We start from the raw sequence: 27,214 nt of genomic DNA on the forward strand, positions 1-27,214 counted from the left end.
AATGGAGATCATCCATCCATCAGGGTCCGCTTATCCGTCAGGGTCGCGGGGGAGCTGGAGCCTATCCTAGCTGACTGCAGGCGAGAGGCGGGGTTCACCCTGGACTGGTCGCCAGTCAATCGCAGGGCCAACACACAAAGACAGACAACCACACACTCTCACACTCACACCTAGGGGCAATGTAGAGTAGCCAATTAACCTAATGTGCATGTTTTTGGTATTGTGGGAGGAAGCCGGAGTACCCGGAGAAAACCCACGCAGGCACAGGGAGAACATGCAAACTCCACATAGAAGGGCCCAGACCGGGATTCAAGCCTGGAACCCTCTTGCTATGAGGCGACAGTGCTAACCACTGCACCACCGTGCTGCCCAAGATGGAAATCACAAATAACTGAAGTCTGCTGACTGAAGCCTGATCACGGTCTCAATCAAATAACTTGCTTAATATATACAACAATACTACTTGCTCTGTAGTAACTGTTACTATAAATTAAATAATAATAAAAGTAGCAGCTCAATAATCAGATTTCTTATCTGCTCTGATTCAGATTTAAAGAAGCTTGTGTCAGCTTCACTGTCAGTCAGATCTTGTGTGTCTGCGTATGTGATGATCTCATCTCTCATACTGCTCTGCTGTCACCCTGACACATCTGTCTGCAGTCCTGCACATGGAAAGAGATTATTTAGAAACCTGATCACGTAAATGTGGACAAGAAATTTACTTCTTTGGGAGAAAACCGGCTGAGATCTTGTTTCTCTGATTACCCTCGTGGATCAGGAAAACTGGGTTTGTCTCATCTCCATTACATTTAAGACACAGATTACTGTCAGTAATTAGATTACTGACAGTAATCTGTTCACCAAATGCATCTTAATTGACTGAGATAAACACCGCTGGACAAACAGCCCGCAGCAAGAGGAAGCAATGGGATATTGCTATTGATGCACAGAAATGTAAATAAATGAATGAATATGAAAATAAATAACAAAAGCAAACCAAAAGCACCCAAACCAAAGCAAGTAAATCTATAAAATACACCAAAACATTGCAATTAAAATTCAAAAATGCATCAAGATTCAGTTCTCAGTCAGCAGGATGTTATTTTGCTCAGTGAGATTTATTAGCCTGAAATTGTTATAAATCATGAATGTAATAAATAAATGATTAATAATAAATAAATAAATACATAAAGAAAGAAAGGTAAAAGAAAGTGCTAGCTGAATGAAATCAAACAAACAGAACATCTCTTCATTAGACATACAAGGCGGCCGACAGCAGTCAATTATGAAGTTTTTATAGCATCAAATAACTATAATATAATACTATAATATAACTATACTATTAAAACTAAACTGATGAGAAAAAGATTGATTGAACAAATATCAGCGTGATAAGAACTACCTAAAATGACCATCTTTGGGAAAAATTTATTTGATGTGTACTATGGGTTTTTTGTTTGGTCAAACTATGACCATAAGTTACATCAAATTTACTGTAGCACCACAGAGGAAGCATTCAGGTCTCTTAGAGAGGCAGACAGGAAGGGAAGGAGTGCAGGAAGAGAGAATGGCAATTTTCGATAAGACATCTTGAATTACCAGCAGCTCTTTATCCCCTTCATCAATTTTTCAGATGAGTCTGCAGATCGATCCAGCCGGCCCTCCTTCACTCTATTAATTTCGGCGTGATGCCTTCAGATGTCTAGCATCTGCAGAGAAACACTGAACTGTTCGGTGTCCACACTTTAGGGGGAGATCAACCATCTGAAAGATTCAGGGCTGAACAGCATGTGGAGAGGAAGACAGAGACAGGAAGTTATACTTGAACAGTTGTTGTTCAGAACATCAAAACATTGTTCAGAGAGCCCATTGTGAACCGAAACACAATATTTTATCCATTAAGTGACAATGATTCCATCAAAGAGCCGTCAAAAGCTTTAAAAAATTAAAGTTAGATTCAGTGGTTTAATTGATTATTTTAATGAAGTAGCCTAAAATGGAAACATATAGGTGCTCTACAAGTACCTCAAAATGAAGTACTGTATTTGTTATGTTACTTACTCCACATTGGAATTTAAATTAAAGACCAGACTGAGAAAATGTGTGTGTGATTCTGTTTTGTTTTATTGTCTTCTCCGCTTTTGAGAAAAGCTCTGAGGCAGCCATAGTCATGTCGCTCAGTTCTAAATGACAACAATAATACCCACATAATAAGAGATAACACCCTGTGATAAACAATGACAGACAGACAGACACAGATGCAAACACACACACACACACACACACACACACACCAGGTGCTGCTCTTGGCTGGGATTATGGTCACACTCCTACCTGGAAGCATTACTGCTAATACAATAACCCAAATAAACAAATAAATCCTCTGAGGCATTATTGCTCTGTTGAGGTACAGTCACACCAAAACCAACCATCACTGAGCTGAAATAAGACTGACCACAAGCGGGAGGCCAGATGGCTTCTGATGAAGACAGCTGAATGTAAGATTAACACAAAGGAAAATGGAGAGAACATCACAGAACCACAGGGGCCTGTTAATGGATTTGGATTAAAGTGATGGGTCTCAATAACCATTAATAACCCCATAAATCTGCACAAAAAGCACAAAAAACCCTTAATTACCCACCTCCATCAACAAAGGAATGAATAAATAATAGCCCAAGAAAAAAATAAAAATCTAAATCTTACTGTTTTTAGGTCTGGATGCTTTTAAACAAATGGATCATCTTTAATCACATTTTTGTAAATTACTGTCAGTTCACAAATAGTAACCCTGAGGAGTACAGCTGCTCTTTTTACTTGAAATACTTGAAGTTTAATTTAGTTTAGTTAACTGTAGTTTACTGTTGTGTGTTGGTACTAGTTTATCGTACTAGTAAGTACGATAAACAGGATTTGTGTTCATCAAAAAAGAGCCCTTCAGCACCAAGTAAACAAACACCACTGTTAAAAGTCAGTGAACATCATCGGTTCCCTTAGGTTTATTGATTGTATTGATCTTCATTTCTTCCAGGAACCTTCCAGAACGGGATTGCAGAGGGGGAGATGGACCCCACCTTCGGGCCCCTGGAGGCCATGCGTCTCTCAGTTTTAACAGACTCACCAGTTTGGGTGATCATCAGTGAGGTGAGTCCACCTTGATGGATGACTGGAACCAAATTTTAGCCAGTGTCACCCACAACAGCTCATGCTTTTATTTATAAAAAGGTTTTGATGAAGACATTTATTCAAATTTATTTCCTCACTCAAGAAAGGGATCCTTGAGGAGGTTTCTGGGAGCACTGAAGAGATCCAGGTTCCTTATTTGAGTTAATGGGTACCTGCAGGGATTTCCTTGAGGTGTTAAAGGAGTTCTTGAAGAGATTTGATGAGACTGTTTTGTAGGAAAATGCCTCCTGGTTTCATAGGGGTGTTGTGAATCCTTGAATAGGTGTTTGATTCCATTCCAAGCATCCTGGAGAGAGTTTAATGTGTCCTTCATGTACCAGTGGGTTGTATGTATGTGTATGTACAAAAGCTACAAAAGACCTTGATAGGGATCCAGGGTGCATTGATTTCGTTTGAGTTCTGCAGGTTGCTGTTTGGGCTCTTTCAGTTTTTCTTGAAGGATTCTTGGTGGGATTTGAGAGATCTCTTAGCGGCTAAAAGGCATAAAGCAGGCAATGCTTTTGTTTAAATTAGGGGGCAGTCGTGGATCAGCGAGGGGGCAGTCGTGGATCAGCGGTTAGGGTGTCGGACCCGTAACCGGTCGCTGGTTCGATTCCCCGTCCCGGTGTCCATGGCTGAGGTACCCTTGAGCAAGGTACCTAACCCCCACTGCTCCCCGGGCGCTGCACGCGGTCGCCCACTGCCCCGGGTTTGCTGTGTGTGTGTGCACGTCACTTGGGTGGGTTAAATGCAGAGAACAAATTTCGTTGGAGTGAGTTCCCTCCAATGACAAAATACGTCACTTTACACTTTAAAGGGGTACCAAAGACTGTCAAGATCCAAAGGGCTTTGGAGAGGTTTAGGTTCCTAAGGAGGACCCTGCAGGCTATGGAATGTCCAACAAGGTTATTCACCAGTATCTGAAACTCCAAGTCTCCCAGTGCAGGTTCTAGGGGGAGCATTCTGGTAGTGTCTAAAAAATTTGTGAAATTCAGAGGGCGTTAGGGAGATTCTAGGAGGTTAAAATGACACTGAAGAGGTTAAACTGATGTTTGTTGGGATTCCAGGCATCTTCAGCAGGGCTTCCCATTTCTCAGGTTATAGAAACACTTCCAGCTGTCTTCCGGACACCCCCTTTACATCAACGCAAAGCTTATTGCTAGTTCTGGTAAGATTGTAAGGTTTAAGATAGAGGTTTAACAATTACTAGACTCTTGTCGTTTCAGTCATTGTAATCAATTTTCAGAAACTCCCTTTTGAAAAGGAGAATATACATCTGAAATATACATCCTGAATTTAAAGTTCAGCAACCTAACAAATCCTTAAAAACTTTATTTTAAGTTAATTGCAAGGGTCTAATGATTGAAATGAGGCCATTTGAGTTGAGGTAAACCTTGAATACAGGGTCGCTGATAAAGGATTAATTTCACAAAACCACAAAAAAGGACTGTGGCAAATATTTTAGCACAATCTCACGACCGCTGACCTCTCTTTGAGGGTTGCTGAGGAGAAAGTCTGTGTGCGTTAACCCTTTAAAGAATGCATTAGTCTGGACTTAGTGAAAAGTTTTAGCTTCACATGGTGTAAAAATGCTTTGTTTTTTAAATCCTCACAGTCAGACCATTTCTGCTTGAAACACTTGATTTTCCAAAGTCAAAAATATCTGGCTTGTATTAACTTAAAAATGAGTATTAGTCAAATTCTAATGGCTTATAAAAAAAACAGTCTGTATGTTCACATTGGTTTATACTGTATCATTTCACTGTATATATGATGATGTTAAGCTCCTCCTGACTCTTACTGAATCCTCTGCTTTCTCTGGTGTCCCTCAGATCTTCATAAAGAAAGCAGAGTGATGCTCTTCTCCCCCCTCAGCGATACCTCAGCACCTCCCAGTGTTCAGCCAAGCTGTCTGGAGGCTCGTCAGCTGCCATCCTTTTCCAGTCCTGCTCACCAGATCCCCATCGCTGTACCACAGTGCTGCCATCTGGCCGGACCTTGCCACTGCAGGGCTCAACACATCAGACTAAGATCGCTGATGATAACAGACCGCGTGGGGAAAAACCTGCCTGACACAACACGAAAATAGAGAAATTCCTCTCAGATGATGTTATAATATGTCTGATGACTCTGTATTTATGTGTACATACGGTAAGTAGCCTAAATGTTGAAAATACTGGCTATTGCGGAGGCAGCGGCCAGAGCATCGCACCACTTCTGATGATGAAACTGCTGCTTCAAAAGACTCAAAGGCCTCTTTCTGTCTGCAGATGGTCGGTCCGGATTGTTCTGCCAACACTGTCCCACCAGTATACCCCGACAGTAAACATGTATGTGCATATAAGCACAGAGATGTACACACTATCATATGAATGCCCTCTCGGTGTGTTGATATGTGTCTGTGGTTGCTGCTTGGGGTTCATACCTTTCCCTCAATTGGTGAGCAATTTGCCTTAATGAAGACGACAAGCAGATTCACTTCAAACAGAAATGAGCCCCAGACTGAAACATGTAGCCACAACAAATACCCAGAATCCTTTGCTGCCACCTCAGACGTTCTCATGTCTTCGTGGCTTGAAACTACTGACTATGACAACTTATATTTTGCCTTTTTAAAGAAATCTTTCAAAGTTGCTTTAAGTTAACTGAGGCCTTCTGATGACTTCTCTGTTCTGCAGTACGGTACCCTAATGTACTTTACAGTATAAACAGTACAATACTGTAATGTACTATACTTTCCACTGCTGTGCTCTATTGTACTTCGCTGTACTGCAGAATTTCAGTCCAGTGCAAAAATAGGGATTCTCATCATTTTTTGTTTTTCTTTCCATTTTCAGTCTCTCATTGACACCTTTGTTGATAAATAGTTCAAAGTTTAAAACTCTTTAAACAGTTTCATTTTATTAGCTCTGTAGAGATGCTGTTTATTTCCACTGGGACTCATGTTGACTGCCATGTCGGAAGTGGGGGGAGGGGGGAATCAATGTTATCTCAAAATTTTAATTTGTGCCCTTTTCATGCCTCTTTTGTTCCCCTACATGTGGTGCTATGATAAAAATAATTCCTTCAAATTCCATCAGTTATTTTATTTTGACCAGCGTTTACATACACGTTATACACTTTGGTCTGGCTCTGTTTCCACGCAAGGACATTTTCGATAACAACTTTATGTCAGTCTGTATTTGTCTCTTTCCTCTTTTTAACATGATAAAGTTCCTTTGCACAAAGCAGTTCCATAAAGAAAGACAAATGTTGGCTGAAGTTTAATAGCTTCACAGAAAAACAGCATTGTAGCATTCTGCTAAACAACTGTAGAAAATGGGGTCCTGTTTCAAAATGTCAAAAAAAAAACAACAGAAAATAAACATAGTAGAGGCATGAGCTTGAATTCATGCACCTCTAGATGAGATTGTTGGTTACTATCATAACCTAGGATTGTATAAATATAAATGGTCTATATAAAATATTCTCAAATCAATTTGGGATCTTGGGGCTTCTGTTTCCTTACACCAGATGAGCTGTATGGACCTATTTTATGTTTTTCTTGATAGTTTTTTTTTACCTTTTAAATCAAGTCCCCACCTTCTTCAGTTGTTTATCAGGATGCCGAAACACTGCTCTGCTGCAACGTTCTAGAAATGTCTTGTGGACTAATGCTGTATTCCATTTGTACTCGTAAGTAGTAACTCGGAGTGACATCACATCCATTAAAGACCGAGTTGGATGCATTCTATTTGCCACAACACGAGACAGTTCATTTGTAACGTTATTCAGCTATTGTTGTTATAGCAACATCGACCAGTTACAAACAGAACAAGTTCATAAACAACGCATTACATGGTATTTCACAAGTAACAAGATCAGAACTATATGCCTTTAGGCAGCAGTGATACAGTATTGTATATTCATAATAAATTGGGCACAAAAAAGAGAAACAAAAGCATAAAATATGCAAAACCACAGCTTTTATTAACGATTGATGCTCTGGGCGGCCATCTTGGTTTGCGAAATCGGTGTCCTCTGAGGTCGATCGAGTTGACAAGTTGGAATTCCGACTTGGGGGGCATTCCGTTAGTCACTTCTGGCTTCCGAAGTCGACAAACAACTTGCAGATCTACTTATGAATACAACTGGAATGCAGCATAGGAAACTTCACCCTACATTCTATTAGCACGGCGGTGAGGAGATGATGACTGAATTTTGATTTTTTTTGGGTGAATTGTTCCTTTAAAAACATTCACTTTTCAAGTAAGCTTTTAAATAAACAAATCCACTGAGTTCTCAGTTATTCAAGTACTCCAATAATTAATTTAAAGAAGCAAAATAACTAATTTGAGAAAACATAATTACTAATTTAAGGGAGTAATTTACCAAAATGTTTCTTCCAACACCTCCCAGACTCTGCAGTTCACCTCCTCATGTTAAAAGTTCATTCTTACGAGGGTTCAGAAGAAAAACAGACCAAACAGAACTTCAGATTCTCCAATTTTAATTGTCTTCAAGCTTCAGGAAACATCTTTTCTTTTCTTTGTAAGATGCACTGGAATGCATTGCTATAATCCTGTGTTTGTCTTTTGTATCCTTTAGATAAACTCTGTTTAAATGATCTTAAACTTCTATTCAATCTGTGAATTGTAATAAAGACAAAAATTTAAATTATTTTTTTCTGGGTGTGGTTTCATGTTTCATGTTCGAGTATTGGCTCAAGTGCTTTTCATAATTATAATATATTTTTGGGTTGTTGGTGGTGGTGGGCCAATTTCTGGGTATGCCGATGGGTTTCATCTAAAGAACTGATAAAATGCCAGCATCACTCTACCAAGAAACCGATTAATCACAGGATAACCATGAAGCATGAATTTATTTCAACTTCATGCAGCAAACACAAGTGATCCTGAGTAACATTAAAACCCGTGCTCTTCACTATAAACGCTGAGTCTTCTCACACAATGCAGCAAAAATAACTTTGATTAATTAGGCAGGTATGAAGAAAATGTATGTTACTACATCCAAAAACTTAAATATAAGAAGTATAAGATTTGAGGCCTGATGCTAAACCCATCTGGTGTGCTGATGGTCACATGGCTTAAGATCACATGACTGTCACAGAACTGCTGACAGTGCGCATAGGATTGTGGGTACTTTCGGGGCATCAAGGATACAAACAGATATCCTTGAAAATACTCTGTGTGAAGGACTCAGTCCTTTATCTTTTTTCACCATCAGTCCAATTTTCCTACCCTGAATTTAATAAGCTACTCATACCACACTGTAAGTAAGTACTCTGTTACAAATAAAAGTCCTGCTTACTGATCACTCTTAAGTATAAGCAAAAAAATGTACCTGAAGTATTCAGAGTAAAGTTACTGAGTGCAGTAAAGTGTCCCTTTTTTGTTGTCCTGTTATATCTGACCTATAATCAGATGATTGTGACTCAGCAGGATTTTACTGTTAGAGTTGGTTGAGCTGGAGCTCATTTTGCACTATTTTGTACAAGACTACAGCTGATGATTTTTTTTCATTCTGGATTCATCCACTGATTGTTAGGTTTGTAAAACTTGTGAAAATAGTGAGAAATTGGATCACAATCACTCAGAGCCCAAAGTGACACCCTCACAATGTGTATTTAGTCCAATATACAGTCCATATCTCAACACTATCATTATTATTATTATTATTATTACATATTGTGTGTAGCTCGCAGCTAAAGGTGTCAGATCTAAAAAGTGCAATATGACTATTGCAATGCATCTTTTCATCATTTTTGTATTGACACATAGTGGAGCTAGCATTAAATCTCCTTTCTTGCAAATTCTAGATATAGTTTCCAAACAAATGTAATCAATATCTTAATTATTTTTTAGTACAGATTCATATAATTCCAATTTACTCTTCAGTATTTTAAAAATCACTAGTCAGGGAGCCTTTTCATCATCTTCGCTACACCCAATCAATGCACACTTCCCCTAACAGCTGGACCAATCACTGCTGTCCACGAGGTTCAGCTCAAGGGGTGGGCACCATCTTTTTCGGCCGAGATTTTCCTTTGACCAATCTACTCTTGACAGTTGACAGGAAGCGTCAAACATTAGTTTGCAATAACCAATCAGTGACAGGTGAAGGCGGGTTCTGCCCGCTAATATCCCACGTGACCCTTCCCAGTAGTTCCCAGGCAGTCACACAGGCGAGCTGGAGGTGAGTAAAGAGATCGATAAATGCCACTTTTTACAAGCAAGACAGCGGGAGTGCAATGTTTTCTGAGAGATTTTGATTTGTCTATAATGATTCCACACTAATTACTTAGATAATTTTGGCTTTTAGCGGTTAAAATAAAGCCCCTTGTCACCAGCGTACTGTTAGCACTAGGCTGAGTGACTAACTCAGGCTAATTAACTACAGGTGAATTCAGCTAGCCAGTTAGCCTGCTGCGTTGGCCTTTATTAACATTGACTTAACTCATACAGTGGATAATTAGCGATATATTTCTGTGAGACTAGTTCCGCGTAGGTGAGTAAAACGCTGCATGTGTTTGTAAAAGAAAGCTGAAGTTCCTTGGCATGGCTCCTACAGTGACAGTTGTTTCGTAAGCAGCATCGCCGCTAAGCTAAGCTAGCTGGCTCAAGCATTTTCGTGACCCAGAGAGGTTGTTCGTTCGACAGCACTTAGTAGAACTTAAGGAGTTGATAAATAACTAAAATAAACATAAATCTTAGTTGAAATGTGAAGAAAACTCAATGAATTGGAGCGTCTGTTAAAAACTAATGAATGAATGAATGAATCAGTGTCGAGGCAAGGTTAGCATATTAACCCAAAGCGTCTCGACAGCCACAAGGGTTTCCATCGTTTTAAATCTATGGGTGTAATCAAATATTGTTCAAACACGGAGAGCTATTTCAAAATTGTGTGAAAAACCCCAAAGTTGATGACGATACCAAATACGACAGGCAGGCGATTCAACCAGAGAAAGGAAAGTAGTCAAAAAGATAATAAAATAGGGTTTTGCTTTGAATTACTAGCTATCTTACTTTAAACAGCACAACATCCGTGAAAAAAGGTTCAGAATAATGAGACACTGCTTAATAAAATGGGGAATAATAATCCCCCACTCCAGTAGAATTTCCTGAAGTTTGACAGCACAGCAGGCACCTTCTCAGAAAAATACAAAGCTTGAAAGCCCCCAAAATTTAGGGCACATGAGGTATTTAACCGTTTTTATATATAATAAATATAATATAATAAATATCATTCAATCTGACCTCAGTACCAGACCTGTTTGAATAGCTGAGAAAAATCTGAGACGTTGACAATGATTCAAGGTCTGGAAACGGGCTGCATCAAACCCCAACTGTGTTTGATTAGCTGTGTTCAGTTAAGAAAAGAAGGCTTCAAATCCTTTAGAAGCTCAAATCAGTAAGTCAGAACCCAGTTCGTGTGTTATGAAGTGGGCTGTAATAGGCCCAGTGTGGTCCTGACCCGTGACCTCATGTTGGGATCCAGTCTCTCAGGTGGAGTAGGCTCAAACTGGTGGTCTCACTCAGGATTCAGGGTAGTGTGTCAGACCACCTAAAATCACTGGGAGAGAAATTGACTCTGCAGTTGCTTTCCTCCAGATTATTGTGAGAGTACAATTTTATGCCCCTAGTTTGGTTTGTGGAACTGTCCAGTTGAGCAGCAGAATAAAAATTTGAACACAAGAATTTTAACACTAAATATAATCACACACCATGTGAAGGTTCCTTTTTAAAATTACTTTCAGTGAAATAATTTTACATAGTCTGCATTCAAAACAACACAATTACATTGAAGCCATTTCTATTACCATTAAAGACGCAGTTTATAAAATTAGAAATTACTGATATCAAGAATTGTGTCCTGATTTCACAGTTCATTTTGTTATTCCACCCCACAATTGTATACTTCATTGTAGTAAGAGAAGATTTAAAAGCAGCTATGACACACGTTTAAGATATTTATACAACAGCACATGCATATTTAAGTGTTTTTCTTTTAAGCTCATTTTAATTTTTAGAGTAAGTAACAAAGAGACAGATGAATGACAGATATGAAGAGAAGGATGCTCCTCCGTGTTCATTTTTGTTTAAATAGTAAACTGTCCTTCTGGTGCTCAGTTAACTGATGCAGGCTGATAAATGAAATGGAGCAGCCCACAATACTGGCAGATTATTATTTTTTTAAATGTCTTTAAATCATCTGAGTTGCTCTAGTAGACTTTGTTCCCCGTTCAACAAAATAATTCAGTTTTCTCAAACAAATCAGTGTCATATTGTCCCGATGCAGAGGCGGATGTTAACGTTGGCCCTGCGTTTGGCAGTGCACCATCGTAATCATCATCATTTTGGTTTCAAGAAAAATGTCTTCAATTTAATTTTTCTTTAAAACACTTGAAGACAGCAAAACATCTAGTGAAATTAAATTATTGATAATTATTTGTCCTGCATAATCGGGAAGTTGCAAAGGAGCATTGCAGGAGTATTTAGAATAGTTTCCAAACTGATTTTCAAAGTATTAACTGATAGTCAAAACTTTTGTTTTCCTAAGTATTAACTGATAGTTTCCAAAGTATTAACTGAACAGAGGTAATTTTTAAGGTTTAATCAAAGTAATTTCTCATCCTAAAAAGATGTTACTGGATTTGATTCAGGAAATGTTTTATCAAAAAATAAGCACGTAAATAAGTTTACTTCAATTGAATATCTTTCAGATTTGGACAGTTGGATGGACAGGTTAAGATGTTTGAAATTGTCTCTTTTAACTGTGGGAAACCTTAAAGGACATTTCTGGGCACTAATCTCATTTCATACAGTCATTTCATTTCATTCAGTTAGTCAAAAGAATAACTTGGTGTCCAAAATGAAATTTTCTACTCACTCTCCGAGTTGCCTGGTAGATGAAAAAAATCCATGTGTCAAGCATAGTTTTTACTGGACAAAATGTGTAGCATTTAAGCATTTAAAAATACAGCAGTAAAACAGCTTGATAAAATGATCACAGAGGTACATAGGAGCGTGCTGCACAAGAATATAGCAGTGTTTGCTGATCACATAATTTTTGTGGAATTTGATTTTAAAATCTGCCTGTAGAAATGAATGCGATATTGTTAGAATTCCAACATCTAGTTATTAAGAATGTTATGGGGAAAGAATGGGAATGTGAGAAGAAAGAAACGGCAGTGATGTTTAATGACACAAAAACACAGTACAGTACAGACTTGTTGTTACATCATTGATTTGGTAAATTAACCTTCCAATGTGGTGGATAGCCATGCCAAACCGAAACACTGCCTACAGTTGGGGCTTGGCAGATGTTAATTTCCAACCCTGCTTACAGGTGAATTGAAAATGACAGAATAGCCTTATATTAATGTTGAATGACATAGTCCAGTCTTTCTACAGAGTGCAGTGCGTTTCCTCATCAGATAGTGAATCAGGGACCAGCAGATGTCCTGCAGGCTAAACTGATTCTAATATGAGATTAACTGACTGGCCTTCTAGTGCTGCTGTAAGCAGCAAGTTCAGCTGGTTTCACTGAACTGATTAAGGAAGGCTATTGTCAGCCAATCAGATACCTTCTAAATGCTTACTACTTCTACAGAATGGAGGAAAACTGTGATGTCGCTCTTCCTTTGTGTCACACAGCTCCATTGTTGTTCAAAAACTGTTAAAAACGTGTGTCAGTGAGCCACTGTGGCACTCGCTGACATGTTCAAAGTTGTTCTGTAATGAAGACACTTGACTGACAAGATGTTTCTTAAAGCTTGAAGACTGATGTATTCATGTCACTGGAGAAATTTTTTCTTATTTTATTATAACTGAGTCATGCAGCAAGTGTCTGTGTAGAATTGGACTGTGAAGCAGCAAATAGTGAATATTATTGATTATTTTCTTGATTTTCTTGGTTGTATTGTCTGTAAAATGTCAGAAAATGAAGACAAATGCATATTAGTTTCCATGGTGACATCTCTAAATGTCTTGTTTTGTCCAAGCAAAAAAAAACAAAAAAAACCCAAAAACCTATGTTTATAATGAACGTAAAACAAAAAGAGAAAAGCCTTACGGTAGGGGAGCACAAACAAAAGTTTTCTAAAAATAACTCTTCTTGAACAGAATGCACATTTTAGGCTCTGCAGCTAGTTTCATCAAACACCACCTGGGCATAGCAAGACAGCTTTAGTTGCTAAGCTAACAGCTAGCTGTTAGTCGTCACTATTTAGCCAGGGTTGCTAATCCTGTTGCAGGTTAATCTGATTAGCCTGTCTCTGTGCTGAGTGTAGCAGACTAACCTGCTCAGCTGAAGACAACAGAACTTCACAATTAAATATTTACCTGCCTGCATTCAGCTTTTTCTACAGGTCAATGTTATTATTGTCAGACTGTACCCGGCACAAATTTATGAGCAATAATTTTTACCAGACACGTTAACATATTTTTGTGTTCTCTGTGCTAAAGCTGCATGAGAGTATTCCTTTGGAACTGGAGTTAGGATGACATGTTAGCCTGTGATGATTTGACTTCAGCATTTGTGGGAAAATGTCATTACTGTGGAAAGGTAATGTTTATACAGATGATGCCATAAAAATATCCACACACTGGACCATAACTACTGTCTTCAGTGGGCAAATCAGCCAGTGTTGTTGTTGAAACATTTCTTTTATTTGCCTCATTAAGACCTGAGCTAAACCTAAACCCAGTGTTTGGAATTTGTGATTGGAAACTTTTACAGATGGTCATTGTCTACTATATATAATGAGACCAAATTTAAATTATTGCTTTCTCAGAAGTAATCTTTGAGCTCATAATTATTACCATTATAATATGAATCCTCTTTTATGTTATGTCCACAACTCTTTTGTGACTAAAGGAATACTGAGAACAATTCTGATGTGGGCAGACAGGTGACCTGTTTATTGCACTGAGGTGTGTTTATCTTGTAAACATAGGAAATTTGTATAACACTCCCTCAGGTCTGTAAGTCTGAGCAACGTGTGAGTGTGTGTGTAACCTTCAGTCTCTGCAGACTCAGTGTTTATGTACAGAGTAAATTGCCCATGCTCTGCCTCTGTATATGTGTGTGTGTTGTAGGGTGCTGCATTTATCCCGTTGTATGTAATCTCATTAAGGTTAACTGAGCTAAGATTGTGTGTCCTGTGGGTGCTGCGTTGTTGCCATGTTGATGGATGGGCTCCAAGGCAACACAAGCTGCTGTCTGTGTGTGTTAATGATGGAGGGATGCAGTACATTTGTTTTTTTATCAAGTGCAGTTGTAGCTGTTTATAGACAAATCCATGGAGAGTGTATAGAGCTTTAAAATACAGGCAACAGACAACGTAAACACCGATGCAGCACATGTACTTCCTGCCACATTGATACTAATTAGAGCTGTTAATCCTACATGGAGGTTTTGATTCTTTGAAGCTGGTTTAAATGATTCATGTGGACCTGCTGTCACAGCAACAAGTGACAGCTAGGAGGTAAATATATATAACAGAATTTAGGCTGAGAAACGGTTAAAAAGGCCAACGGTCACAACATGTGTTATTTACTTTGATCTTAAAGTCTAACACTTAGTTAATTTTTAACTACAGAAGTGATTCTTCAGAAATTTTGGTTAGCTTTCATTTTTCATAGCAAACTTATGATTGTGAGACAGTTGAGGCACAAAGATGCTGAAGTTAAACATTTAACACGAATGTTTTATCCATCCGAACATAATGTTTTAACACTAGAGAGTAATGGTTTAAGTTAGAGTCGGTGCCATTTTAGGTGGGAGAAACCTATTAACATTTGAAAAAAAAGAACATTTATTGCAAGATGTATGAAAGTTAATGTACAGGGCTCGAAGTGAAGCAGCCTCTCCCAAACCCTATTGTTTGTTTGCTGACAGGCTCTGTTACAATAATTAAAGATAATTCCTTTGTTGACTAGTGAACAGCCTGTACATATACGTAAGTGAGAATAGTGTGACATTGCAACATTTCCCCCAGACGTGTGCCCGTAGAATGGTGAAACTGACAGACTCACGTGTGATTGACGTATTATTGCATGTATGTTTCTCTCTCTCTCTCTCTCTTTCATTTTCTCTGTCCTGTCTACATCATTTTCCCAGTCGACTATCAGCAGGATAGTTCTCCCTTGTGAGCCTGGTCCTGCTCAAGGGTTCTTCCTGTTAAAAGGGAGTTTTTCCTTGCCACTGTCTGCTTGCTCGGAGGTTCAGGCTCTGGGTTTCTGTATAGCACTTAGAGACAATTTTGATTGTATAAGGTAAATAAAATTGAATTGAATTGAATGATGCACATTGGTCCTAAGACTTATGTTCATGAATCTCTTGTTCCACTGCATGCTGGGACGGTTCCTAGCACACCTTCCTTTGTCACAGAGCTGCCTGTAATGATTATTTTCTTTATTGGATGCTCATCTCAGTTTCCCAGAGCCCAAAGTTATGTCTTCAGAGTACTTTTTTTTGTCCACCCAACAGTCCAAAATCCAAAGACTCTTCATATACTGTCAGAAATGACAGAAGGGAATATTTCACTCTTTGCTTGAAAAAAATGACTGAAAAATGATCAAAACAATTTCAGGTACTAATCTAACTGTAATCAAATGATCAGCATTCAGCCAGCAATATGAATACTGTTCATGGTTCCAATTCTGTACTCTTGTTGCCTTTATTTGAAAATACACATGCGGTTCAGAAAATCTCATACTGCTTTCCAAGAAACAAATTAGCTGCATAAGAAGAAGCTGGATTATTTTAGCCTTAACTAGTTAAACCACATTTGAAGAACAAGGTACTGATGAGAGTATAAACAAACATGAAGCCAAACAGCTGGAACCGATGTGCTCATTCTCCCCCTCCTCCTCTCTGCAGACTATGGATCAGAGGGTTGGGTTGTTCGTTCTTCTGGCAGCAGGCCTTCTCTGCCTCAGTTTAGCCCCTGTCTCTTGGGCAGAGAACCTGGTTGAGGATGATCTGACTGACGACATGGATGTGGAGGACGAGCAGGATCTGGGCTTGACTGGAACGGAGGAGGAGGAGGAGGATGAACTAGAGGGGGACCAACAAGATGAGGTGCCACCTGCTCCTAAAACTCCTCCAACACCAAAGGTAAGCCAGCCATCAGCTGATGGGATCGTTTTGAACAGCTACTTGGAAGACTGTGGATGCTGTCCTAAGTGGACATGATGAAAACAGGACTTGTCGATCTGAGTGGAAGAAAAGAAACATCAGCTATATGTCCAGTATTTATAAATACATCACTTTGTTCTGAGTGAGCAAAACTCGCATCTTAGAATTAGTTTAATGCAAAGACAAAAATACCCTGATAATTCAGTGAAAAATAATGACTTCAACATGGCTGTTTTTTTATTCCCCCCGATATCAAGATAGGGGGGTTGTGTGTGTGTAAAACTCTCTGATGTATGATTTTAGGTTCAATGGATATAACTGACTTCACTTAAAACCAGCTCTTTTTGAAAACAGAGACTGCTGATCTGCCCCAATTTCATGTAATCCGTGAGGAGGCTTTTGATTTTTTTTTTTTTTTTTTCCCAAGGAAGCATTTGTTACTCATTAACCATCTAAACCAGGAAGTCAGTTTAACAACTAAATAGTGAACTGACCTGCTGCTCTACTGACCTACATCGACAATGGAAACCGCAGCAATCACAACAGACTTCAGTTTCATGGCCAATAAACCTGTTTGAGGTTTTCATGTCTTTCTGAAACTGAATCATGTTCTAAGTAACTGCATGCTTGAAAGCATTACTAACATTTACAACAAATTATTCACTCAGAATTTTGCTTAAAAAAAAGGAAAGAAGTAACAGGAATTAAAGGAATTAATTATATACTTTTTTCTGCAGCATTAAATGAAATCACCTCCTTGTTCCACCACCATTCTATGCTACAGCAAAAAAAGGAATAAAACAAGTCTGGTCTATTGGATTTTGCTTTATCAACCCTTTCTTCTTCTATGTCTTTGTGCCCAGGTGACCTACAAGGCTCCAGAACCGATGGGGGAACATTTCATTGCAGAGTCCTTTGATCGGGGGACACTTGATGGGTGAGCACATTTTACTCATACACAAGGTCATTCTCGTTTGTTTTTATGCGTCGTCCTCAGTCACATTACATCTTCAGACCAAAAATGTTAAAATGACAGGAAAAAAAATACATTTTACCTATTTTATCAAACTTTTATCAAAGTATCCCAGCATGCATTTTGCATCGACCGGCAATGATGGCAGATGCTAGGAGCACGGTTCAACTGTAACCAATGTACATGTTGTGATTTTGAATATGTGGTCAATTTATCAGAAAATGCCTATAAAAAAAACTTTTCCTCTGTGTACTGCTCACTGAACTTCCTGTCTGTTCCAGCTGGGTATTATCCAGTGCCAAGAAGGAGGATGCTGATGAAGACATTGCAAAGTATGATGGTAAGTATGGATCTAAAATGTACCTAGTTTGATGGTGTGGGGCTAAGATGTCCTAAAAAGGCCTCCATACTGGGATAAACTCTTGATTTAATTCAGGTCGAAGCGTTGGCAGAAATGCAATGATAATGTTGTCGTTATAAACAGGTCAGTGGGCGGTGGAGGAGATGAAGGACAGTAAGCTGCCTGGAGATAAAGGTCTTGTCCTGAAGTCTCGAGCCAAGCATCACGCCATCTCAGCCCAGCTGCTGCGACCTTTCACTTTTGACACCAAGCCCCTCATCATCCAGTAAGAACAGCCTTCCTCTGCATTTCCTGACATTCTCCTCAGTTGTTGTCTCACTGACCATACTGATGTGCCAGACTTCATTGCTCTCACCTCTGTGTGTGTGCTCAGGTATGAGGTGAACTTCCAGTCTGGTATTGACTGTGGTGGCGCCTACGTCAAGCTGCTGACTCAGACTTTTGACCTCGACCTGGTCAGTTTGACTCATTACAGAAACTCACTTCTGTACAGGATGCTATTAATAAAGTGAAATTAGTAGTTGAAAAATGACACAAGATATTCACATGGAATATGACTTAAATATTTGAGTTGGGTGTAATGAAGACATTTAAAACCCCTGCAGCAACTGAATGTATTCTGTGTGTGTCTGTTTCCTCAGGACCAGTTTGTGGACAGAACTCCATACACAATCATGTTTGGACCTGACAAATGTGGTGAAGATTACAAACTGCACTTCATCTTCAGGCACAAAAACCCCAAAACTGGAGTGTTTGAAGAGAAACATGCCAAGAAACCTGATGCTGACCTGAGAACATACTTCACAGACAAGAAAACACACTTGTATACACTAGGTAAGACACACACACCTGTATACACAAGGTATGACACACATTTATGACAGTGCAGGTGTATAACTCAACTGTGTCCTGTCCCGTCCCCTCGCAAGTGGTGAACCCAGACAACACCTTTGAGATTCTGGTGGATCAGATTGTGGTGAACAGCGGCAACCTGCTGACAGACATGACCCCCCCTGTGAACCCTCCTGCTGAGATTGAGGACCCCGACGACCAAAAGCCGGAGGACTGGGATGAGAGGCCCAAGATCCAGGACCCCACCGCAGTCAAGCCTGAAGACTGGTCAGTACACACTGCTGGTTTCTGCTAGTTGGGAATCTGAGATGAGTGTGTTCCCATGTCTTCCTACTGTAATTAATTAATTAATGTTTCTGCGTGTCTTTGTTGGCTTGCAGGGATGAGGATGCTCCTGCTCAGATCCCAGATGAAGATGCTGTGAAGCCTGAAGGCTGGCTAGACGATGAGCCTGAGTACATCAGCGACCCCGATGCTGTCAAACCTGAGGACTGGTGAGTTATAACATGTTGACCTCTGTCACTGATTAATAAGACTCCAGACCTTGCTCGTTTGTATTGTCCTGCTAACCGTCTCTTTCTGTACTTCCTGTCTGTCAGGGATGAGGACATGGATGGTGAATGGGAGGCTCCTCAGATTCCTAACCCTGCCTGTGAGAGTGCCCCTGGCTGCGGCACCTGGAAACGACCAATGACTGACAACCCCAACTACAAGGGCAAGTGGAAGCCCCCTATGATTGACAACCCCAACTACCAGGTATGTTTCTAACCCCTCTCTTATGTTTAGATGTTCAAATGCATCTGTATATGAACTGGTAAACCAGATGATAAACAAAACAACTGAATCGGACACTGCTAGCTGGTGGTAATCAGGTGGAGCCGATTTTCCTGTGAAGGATTCTAACCCAAGGATCTTTCTGTTTTCAGGGTGTCTGGAAGCCGAGGAAGATCCCCAACCCAGCCTTCTTCGAGGACCTGCAACCATTCAAAATGACTCCATTTAGCGCTTTGGGCCTCGAGCTCTGGTCCATGACCTCTGACATCTTCTTTGACAACTTCTTCATCACCAATGACCGCAACACTGCTGAACGCTGGGCCAACGATGGCTGGGGGCTGAAGAAGGCCGCCGAGGGTGCCGCTGAGGTGGGTGCAGTGAGGACGTTACATTACATTAGATGTTCAGCTTTACCTTGAGTAAGACAGGAGGACACTGAATGGGTAAGATTTGAGAAAGGTAAAGTGTGTAAGTCATCAAAAGGTTTTGAGGAATCAGAGGGTGAAACAAAGTTAGTTTATGCTGCTTGCATCTGTGAAATATGACAGTTTTCACTGACTGCTCAAGAAATCATTCCTGTAGCTGTGGTGTTTTTGCCTGTGTTGTTTGTTTTGATGTAGGAGTTACCTGTTCATTTTGTCTGTGTCTTTGCAGCCCAGTCTGGCAACTCAGATGTTGAATGCTGCAGAGGAACGTCCATGGCTCTGGGTCATCTACGTCCTTACTGTGGCTTTACCGCTTGTCCTCATCATTGTTTTCTGCTGCACTGGCAAGGTTAGCACGTACACACACACACACTCACTATAGACGAGTGAGAAAAGATGGGTCTTTGTATCTCAATGGAAATGCAGTAATGAAATATCATGTCAGAGCTCCTGTACCTCACACTTGATACCTGCCTTGTACTGTGAACCCTCCTGCAGCCTGCTGTCAGTGCTGATGTCTCAATGTGGTGTGTGTGACTGTCCACAGAGGTCATCAGGATCAGTTCAGGGTCATTTGAGTCTCACCAACATACAGGAAGAGTTTAACGAAGCCAGACGTCCAAACTGCCCTGCCACTGCCTCCTCAGGCCTGGTGATTGACGCTGCTGTTGTTAGCGTAGCTTCTTGTCTGACGTCGTTATGGTGGTGCTGTAGTGTAGATGGCAGTCTGCTTTTGTCTGTTCTTGTGTTCACTTGTGAAACATTCAGTCACCAGCAACAGCCAGGAATGTGAACTGTGTACTATACAATGTGCACATTTGAGGTTCTTGTATTATGTATTTTTTTCATAATGTTTGTATGAATGTTTATCACAAAATATAAGTTTGAAGGTACTAACTGACTGAAGCCTGAAGAAACCAGAGATTAATTAAGCTTAGTGTAAACATACATTAAACATAGTATAACATAATGTAAACATTTCACTGTGCAAACATGGCTTGGTTTCACATTTATTTTTTGATTTATACTGAGTAGCATCTAAATATATAGGAATAAGACTCTATCTGCCAAACAAAACAAGTTAGCCGGCCATGTAACTTATTAAAATAATAGTGTGGTTGCTAGGATGGCACTTTGAGGTGATGGAAAAGATTTGCTGTGTTTCCTGTCTTAGTTTGCAGCCACTGACGGCATATTTTCCGAACCACTTTCGTATAACTGACGTTGTATTAGCTTATTTTTTTAGCAATTTCGTCAGCTTCTGAGGATAAAGCAAGTTCACATGCAGCGTTTAAGCATGATGAGCTCTTTGTAAAACAAAGTGGGCGGGGATTATGAGGAGCAGCAGCAGCTTTCTGAAGGCAGACTACAAGTTTGTGTTCTACTTGTTCAGCAGCTGTTTGATACCCTGAACATACTGTCTCCCTTTTGTTGCACTTGGATATTGAGCGTTTCATTATTGACTTCAGTAAAATATATCCTAAGGTCTGTTTCATTATCTGCTGTGCTCTGAAGTTAAGCTCCTGTCCACTGTCTGCGTGAGAACAGCCTCGCCCACACATGCAAAGCAGGCAACCAGTCAGAGAGCAGAGGCAGAGAGGCGGCACACTGACTTGCAGTTGTGTTTAATCCTGCTGTGATCTGCTGTTAGATCTACGCATATCAAACAAAACTGTCGAAAGCTTATTATCGATTTCAACTTTAACAAGTCTCAACATTATGGCCCAGCCCTAAGGTTGAGGTTTTGACTGTTGTCCTCTGTTGTTGGACAAAACAAACATTGTGAAGGTGTCACTTTGGACTCTGGGTTATATGTGTCAATATGTGGCACAAGCTGCAGACTGAATCTCTGTCTGTTTTCCTGTTTTGCAGAAAAAGAGCCCAGCAACACCAGCAGCAGAGTACAAGAAGACAGATGAAGCTCAGCCTGACGTAAAGGAGGAAGAGGAGGAAATGGAGGCCACTGAAGAGGCAGAGAAGAGCAGTCCAGGTCCTATGATGTTTAGACTTTCAGAAAACACTTTTTGTCTCCTATTCTCTGTCCTTGTTGGTCTGACTGAGTTGGTCTTTTTCCTTTCAGATGCAGAAGAGAGGAGTGATGGAGAAGAAATTCCCGAGGAGAAGGAGGAAGCAGAAAAGGAGGCAGCAGCTGATGAGGTGAGGAGATGAGTTTTTGTTCTCCCTCTGACAGAAGACGAGGTTTCTACATTGTGATTCTGCATTCAGTTGCATTTCTTTGTGAATTTTCTCAGAAGCATTCACTTGAAAAAAAAAAAAATACTGGAGCAATGTGATATGTTGATGAACAATACTAACATAATGCTCAGCTTTAGGTTTGTTAATTTTGTCTACACTGAGTCTTTTGGCATCAGTTTGAAGGTATGTTGTTTTGTAGAAAAAAACAACATTTTTGGATGAAATTTTTAGGTTTTTATGGAAGATTAAATGTTCCTTGGACCTTAAAATTTCTCTGCTTTCTCTGTAGAAGTTGGAGGATGATGTTCTGCGGAGATCTCCCAGGAACAGGAAGGCTAGAAGGGACTGATATCTCTGAATTCAGCCTTGAACCCAACATCCCAACACCACACTCTCCTCCCCTCATCCTCCTCCTCTTCTTTTTCTACACCTCTGCTCCACGGCGATGAAGCCTAAATGGAACCCGTTTGAAGCAGTGAAGCCCGCAGGAAACTAATCAAGACCTCCAAAGTCGATGCGTGATGATGATGATGATTCCAGTATGAACAGAACTGAGTTAATTTGATTGAAAGGATTTTTGTTTTTGAATGAGATTAACAGAGATTAACTAAAACTTCCTGCATCATTCCTTCACAACACCTGAGCAGACTCGAACATATGGGATCAGGGTGTCCCATACCATCCCGTCTGACACACTGCCCGCTGCTCACCACCCTGAGCCAGCAAGTGCCCCGCCCTACCGACAGCTTGCTAATTAGCTCTCAGCAACTTGCTAATCAATCTCTCCTGACAGATGGATGTTTGGCTATCAACAGTTAGTCTACAATCTGAGGTAGCCTACCACAATCCTGCTTGGGCTACTAACAGACTGCTTATTAGTCTAATAACTAAGCCATGAGAAGTATGTTGTGTAATTCCCTGATTATTTGTTGGATATTTCTTCCACAAGTCTTGTTAACATGCTGATAACTAGACTAACAAAAGGCAGGTAACTAGACAAACGGTCAACAACATGAAACCAAAACTCTTGTCAGGTAGCTTGTTCAATAGACAATAAAGTAATTTGCTTGTCTTCTAATTCAGCCAACTACCAGAAAATTCACCAACCAAAGGTCTTGCCAGTTAGATACCAACAAGCTGGTAATTAGCCTGCAAATACTGTGATTGAAGTATAGCCTACTGTGATCCCACCTGGCCCACAAACATGCTTATTAGTGTTAGCAGGCTGCTAACAAACCCACATATAATGCAGTTCACATACCAACGACTAGTTAATTAGCCTACTAAAAGCTAAATTCACCTAACAGTTGGCTTGTTTGCTTTTATAAATCAAGCCCCCACAACTTGCCACTGAGTGAGCATGCGTTTTTGTTTTTTTTTTTTTAAATGGTAACTAAGAGTACTTCAGCTAACAGAACTTTGACTTCCTTTTTTATGTCTCATTTTCTTGCCATGGCAGCTCCTTTGGAAACACACCGCTCTCATGTTTTCTCTTTAGTGTTTCTACTGTGTTTTCTTGTCCTGATGATGGCAGGGAAGGTCAGAGATTGCCCAGGGGAAAACCACAGAGTCTAAAATGGTTGGACAGAAAGCATCAGAGAACTTAACTGTAAATGTAGTCTTCAGCTGAAGGTGAGTGACAGACTGGTCAGACCGGTTCCTGGCTTTGCACACTGAGTATTTCTCAGTCATAGGTGTTGACTAAGCATGATGACGCAGCAGATGAGCTTCTGATACCACCTTTGTATATCCCTCAGCTTTAATGCCTCATACCTCCAGTTGTTGTTGCAGATACAAGATTTTCATTCTTGTAGTCTCTTCATTGTACTTTCATTCCAACAACCTTTTCTGCATTCAGTTGCTCCCCACCCTCCTTTTTCTTGGCGAGGTTTCAGTCCGAACAAACATGATAGCAGCTTGCATCACAGGTTACTACTTCCTGTCCAATCGAAAACCTGACTCCTGCAATGAGTTCGGCAGGAGAGGGTTTCTTAACCAATGTTTCAGCTTGCACACCTCCGGGTGTTTTCTACTTTCTTAACCACCTCTTGTTTCTGTTGGTTCAGTTGCTACCATCTCAACGTCCCCTTGTTAATGCCCATTCTGTCAAAAAAAAAAAAAAAAAAAAAAAAGAGCTGCTGTCATCGTTGTTCACACTTAAAGCCTGTTGTGTCAGCAGGTGGACAGACAACCAGTCCCTCTCTCATCAACCCCATATGAAAAGAAAACAGCACTGAGGGGGAAAAAAAAACTCAGGCGCTTAAAGCTGTCCACCTGCTGCACAGCAACACCTCCAGACTTCCACCAATCGCAGACATCCTTAGAAAGGAAATCCATGAATCCATGTTGGAGTTTAGCCCCGTGTTTAAAAGGAATGACAGAGCTGATTCTTAACTTTTTGACAAAATCTCAATCCAAGGTTTAGTTACTAGCTTTTTTCCAGAGCCTGCAGCCACATCTCATGGTGTTTGTCCACCTTGAACCAAAATGTCTTCATCCCTGATGGACCTTCTATCCTTAAGATCACATGATGATAGCTGAGCATAAGTTTATCTGCTGATGACTGACTGAGTCTGATCCTAACCCTAACCCTTGTAACTTAAAGTGGGTGTCATCGTCTGCTGCCATCAGAGAAGTCTACCAGTCGCACATTAAAACCATTCAGTAGTAGAGAACGACAAATCCTGAGCAAAATATCTCAACAGCTGTGGAGCTGATTGACATCAGTGAGGTTGGTGATTCCCTGATCTTTCCTCTAGTGCCACCATCAGGACAAACTTTTTCTCCATTAGTGGTAAAACTCCTAAGAAGGATTTCATGATTATGGGAAAACAACACTTGATGAATAACTCCATGAACTTTGCCTGTTAAGATGCCAACTTAAGCTCCAAACCCTTATCAGTTATGTGTTTTTATTCATCATGAAATCATCTGAGGATCTGAAATCTGAAATAGACCTGGTTTTGTGAATCTGAAAGTGTGTGGAAAAGGAAAAATAACTCCCTGTAGCCTCACCTCGTGTGTCTCTGATTTGTCTGTGTTTGTCCTCGTATCATACTCCAGTTTTCCAGACAGTTAAACAACAAATCTGCTTCTGTCAAATATCTGTCCTTTCTGTTTAATTCAAGTCAGGACTGGCTCTTTCCACCAATCATGAGAAAGCTCTGTTGTGATTGGCGTATGGGCAAATAAAAGGGCGGGGAAAAAGCCAGAACTACTGAACTTTAAGAGTCTGTTTGTCTCTGGCTGTCACTGAGTTCAGGTTTTGGGCCTTGAGATGAGCTGAAGGTCCTTGCTTCCATTTCAGGTGACCTTTAACTTTTTTATTTTTCTCCTTCTCTTCCAGTAGATGCAAGTTAGTTAAGTTTTGGCGGTAAGCTTTGCTGCTTTTAATCTTTTTGTTCTGTGCTTTCGCTCAAAAGTTAAAGTGTCGGCATATGACACTTAAGGACAAATTGCCTCTAGCAGCAGCAGCAGCAGCATTTTCCCTTTGAAAATGTATGTTTCAGCCATGCTCATCCTCCTCTCCGTCTTTTGTTGTTTTTTTTTTTAAATCTCAGATGTTTTTTTCCCCCCTCTGGTCGTGTGCGGCTGAAGCTGCCTAGCTAACAGACTATAGAATGAACACTGTATCTGCTGGTGAAACTTTACGTGACTCTGTAACTCTGAACTTTTTATTTTGTTAACAATTGTGTTTGAACTAAACTTAACTGTTGGCCCAGCCTGTTTCTGATGTACACACTATGTAGAGAGATGGATGTGCTGACACGCCACAGGAAGGTCCAACTTTGAATGGAAAAACTGTGATGACGGAGCCTGGTGTGTGTCTGGACAAGCTGTCAGCATTTGTTTTGATGAATAAAAAGGCCAAATGGAAACTGAATGGGAGGCTATAGAGTCTTTCTGATGTGTCTGAATTATTTCTCAGATGATACTGATGCATTAATGGTGAATTTATGGAGAAGATTACATTAACAATAAGAGCAGCAGTGCTGAGAACCTTTTAAGTAGAAAAAAAATACTTTTAGGTCCTGAATTCAAGATTTGATATAAATACTGTACTTAAATATTAAAGGCAAATGCCATTACTACTGATGCTTCAATGTGTAAGCAGCACTTTATTGTAGCTAACTGAGATGGAGCACATTTTAACTCCTTTACTGTTGAATGGTTTTACCTGTGTCACTATAAGTTTGTAAACTGATCACATTTGTAAAATCTTTATCTGTAAAATAAGTCCATCTTTCCAATAAATACAGTGGAATACAAGGTGCCCTCTACATGCCTTTGAATTGTGGCAGAGGAATGAAGTCATATAACATTTAAATATTCAAGTGAAGTGTATGCCGCACTTGAGTAAGTGTATTTGATAATCTCCACCACTAGGAACTGAGGCTCTTACATTAAGAGTATTTAAATAATTTTTTCCTGCTGTTGAAGCTGTGATATCTTGTTGGAAAAATCTGTTAGATAGATAGATAGATATACTTTATTGATCCCGAGGGAAATTCAAGGTTATACTTCGACTCAACAAGACTGAGCCATCTTTAGCGCCTAGTTGAAAAATATTTATAAGAAAAAAAAATGATGCTGCAATTGTGAAATCAGGACATTTGAGAGAAAGTCTTGCTTATCCTATCTTTATTTGTTTATCCTATTTTTATACTCCGCACTTTTCTCCTTTCTTGGTCAGGAATACTGCATGTACAATGTCTGTAAGAACAAGAATTTCCCTTCAGGGATAAATAAAGGAATTCTGATTCTGATTCTGAACAGAATGACAGAAATACAGATGTTAAATATAAAATATAAAATAACACTACCCACATTACAGGTGCAGATTTATATATACCAGAAAAGTGTTAGTGTAAATAGTTGAGGTACTTTTTTTCTGTTCTTTTTGTTATGGCTTAAGTGTTATCTTTTCCACTCTGTTGTATCAGTATTTTTGACATAGCTTAACATTATTTTGTCGTAGATGTTCATAATTTTGACTTTATATTTCATAATGTTGTAAAAGTATACATTTTTTGTCCAAGTAGCTCACAATTTTAGCTTGAAGAGTATTTTCATATTTCTAATTTATGAACATCTAGTGTGTTTTTTTTTTTTTGTTTGTTTGTTTTTTACCTTAACTTAGAACTTCCCGTGTAATTTATAGTAGGGCCAGAAAGTCTGAGAGTCATGGATCAACTCTTCCGCAAGAGCATCATATCATATAAACCATTAAAAACACTCATACAACTGAAACACAAGTGAATGCGGAAATGGGTGGGACTTAGCTTTTACTGATCGTGAATACTCATTACGCCTCCGTAATAACTG

General features: G+C 39.8%; 2 protein-coding genes across 4 annotated transcripts in view; both read left to right on the plus strand.

Moving 5' to 3' along the window:
* Nucleotides 1-7,824, plus strand: part of mgat4b (alpha-1,3-mannosyl-glycoprotein 4-beta-N-acetylglucosaminyltransferase B) — a 71,251-nt gene extending 63,427 nt beyond the window's left edge. For 2 of the 3 annotated variants that reach the window (XM_046406045.1, XM_046406046.1), the window contains exons 14-15: nt 3,032-3,144; nt 4,998-7,824. In XM_046406045.1, the coding sequence (XP_046262001.1) occupies nt 3,032-3,144; nt 4,998-5,021 (137 nt within the window). In that variant the 3' untranslated portion in view covers nt 5,022-7,824. The remainder of the gene's footprint in view (nt 1-3,031; nt 3,145-4,997) is intronic. The other variant, XR_006844882.1, reaches the window with a different exon arrangement.
* Nucleotides 7,825-9,208: 1,384 nt separating this feature from the next.
* canx (calnexin) lies at nt 9,209-25,772 on the plus strand. Its single transcript, XM_046406014.1, has 15 exons — nt 9,209-9,360; nt 16,051-16,287; nt 17,172-17,245; nt 17,563-17,621; nt 17,766-17,907; nt 18,016-18,097; nt 18,284-18,476; nt 18,572-18,761; nt 18,875-18,988; nt 19,094-19,250; nt 19,421-19,636; nt 19,923-20,042; nt 21,566-21,683; nt 21,774-21,850; nt 22,179-25,772. The coding sequence occupies exons 2-15, from the start codon at nt 16,054-16,056 to the stop codon at nt 22,236-22,238; spliced, it is 1,836 nt and encodes a 611-aa protein (XP_046261970.1). The 5' UTR covers nt 9,209-9,360; nt 16,051-16,053; the 3' UTR covers nt 22,239-25,772.
* The last annotated feature ends 1,442 nt before the right edge of the window (nt 25,773-27,214 follow it).

The sequence above is a fragment of the Scatophagus argus genome, chromosome 12, assembly GCF_020382885.2.
Source record: "Scatophagus argus isolate fScaArg1 chromosome 12, fScaArg1.pri, whole genome shotgun sequence".
In the NCBI taxonomy this organism is placed as follows: domain Eukaryota; kingdom Metazoa; phylum Chordata; class Actinopteri; family Scatophagidae; genus Scatophagus; species Scatophagus argus.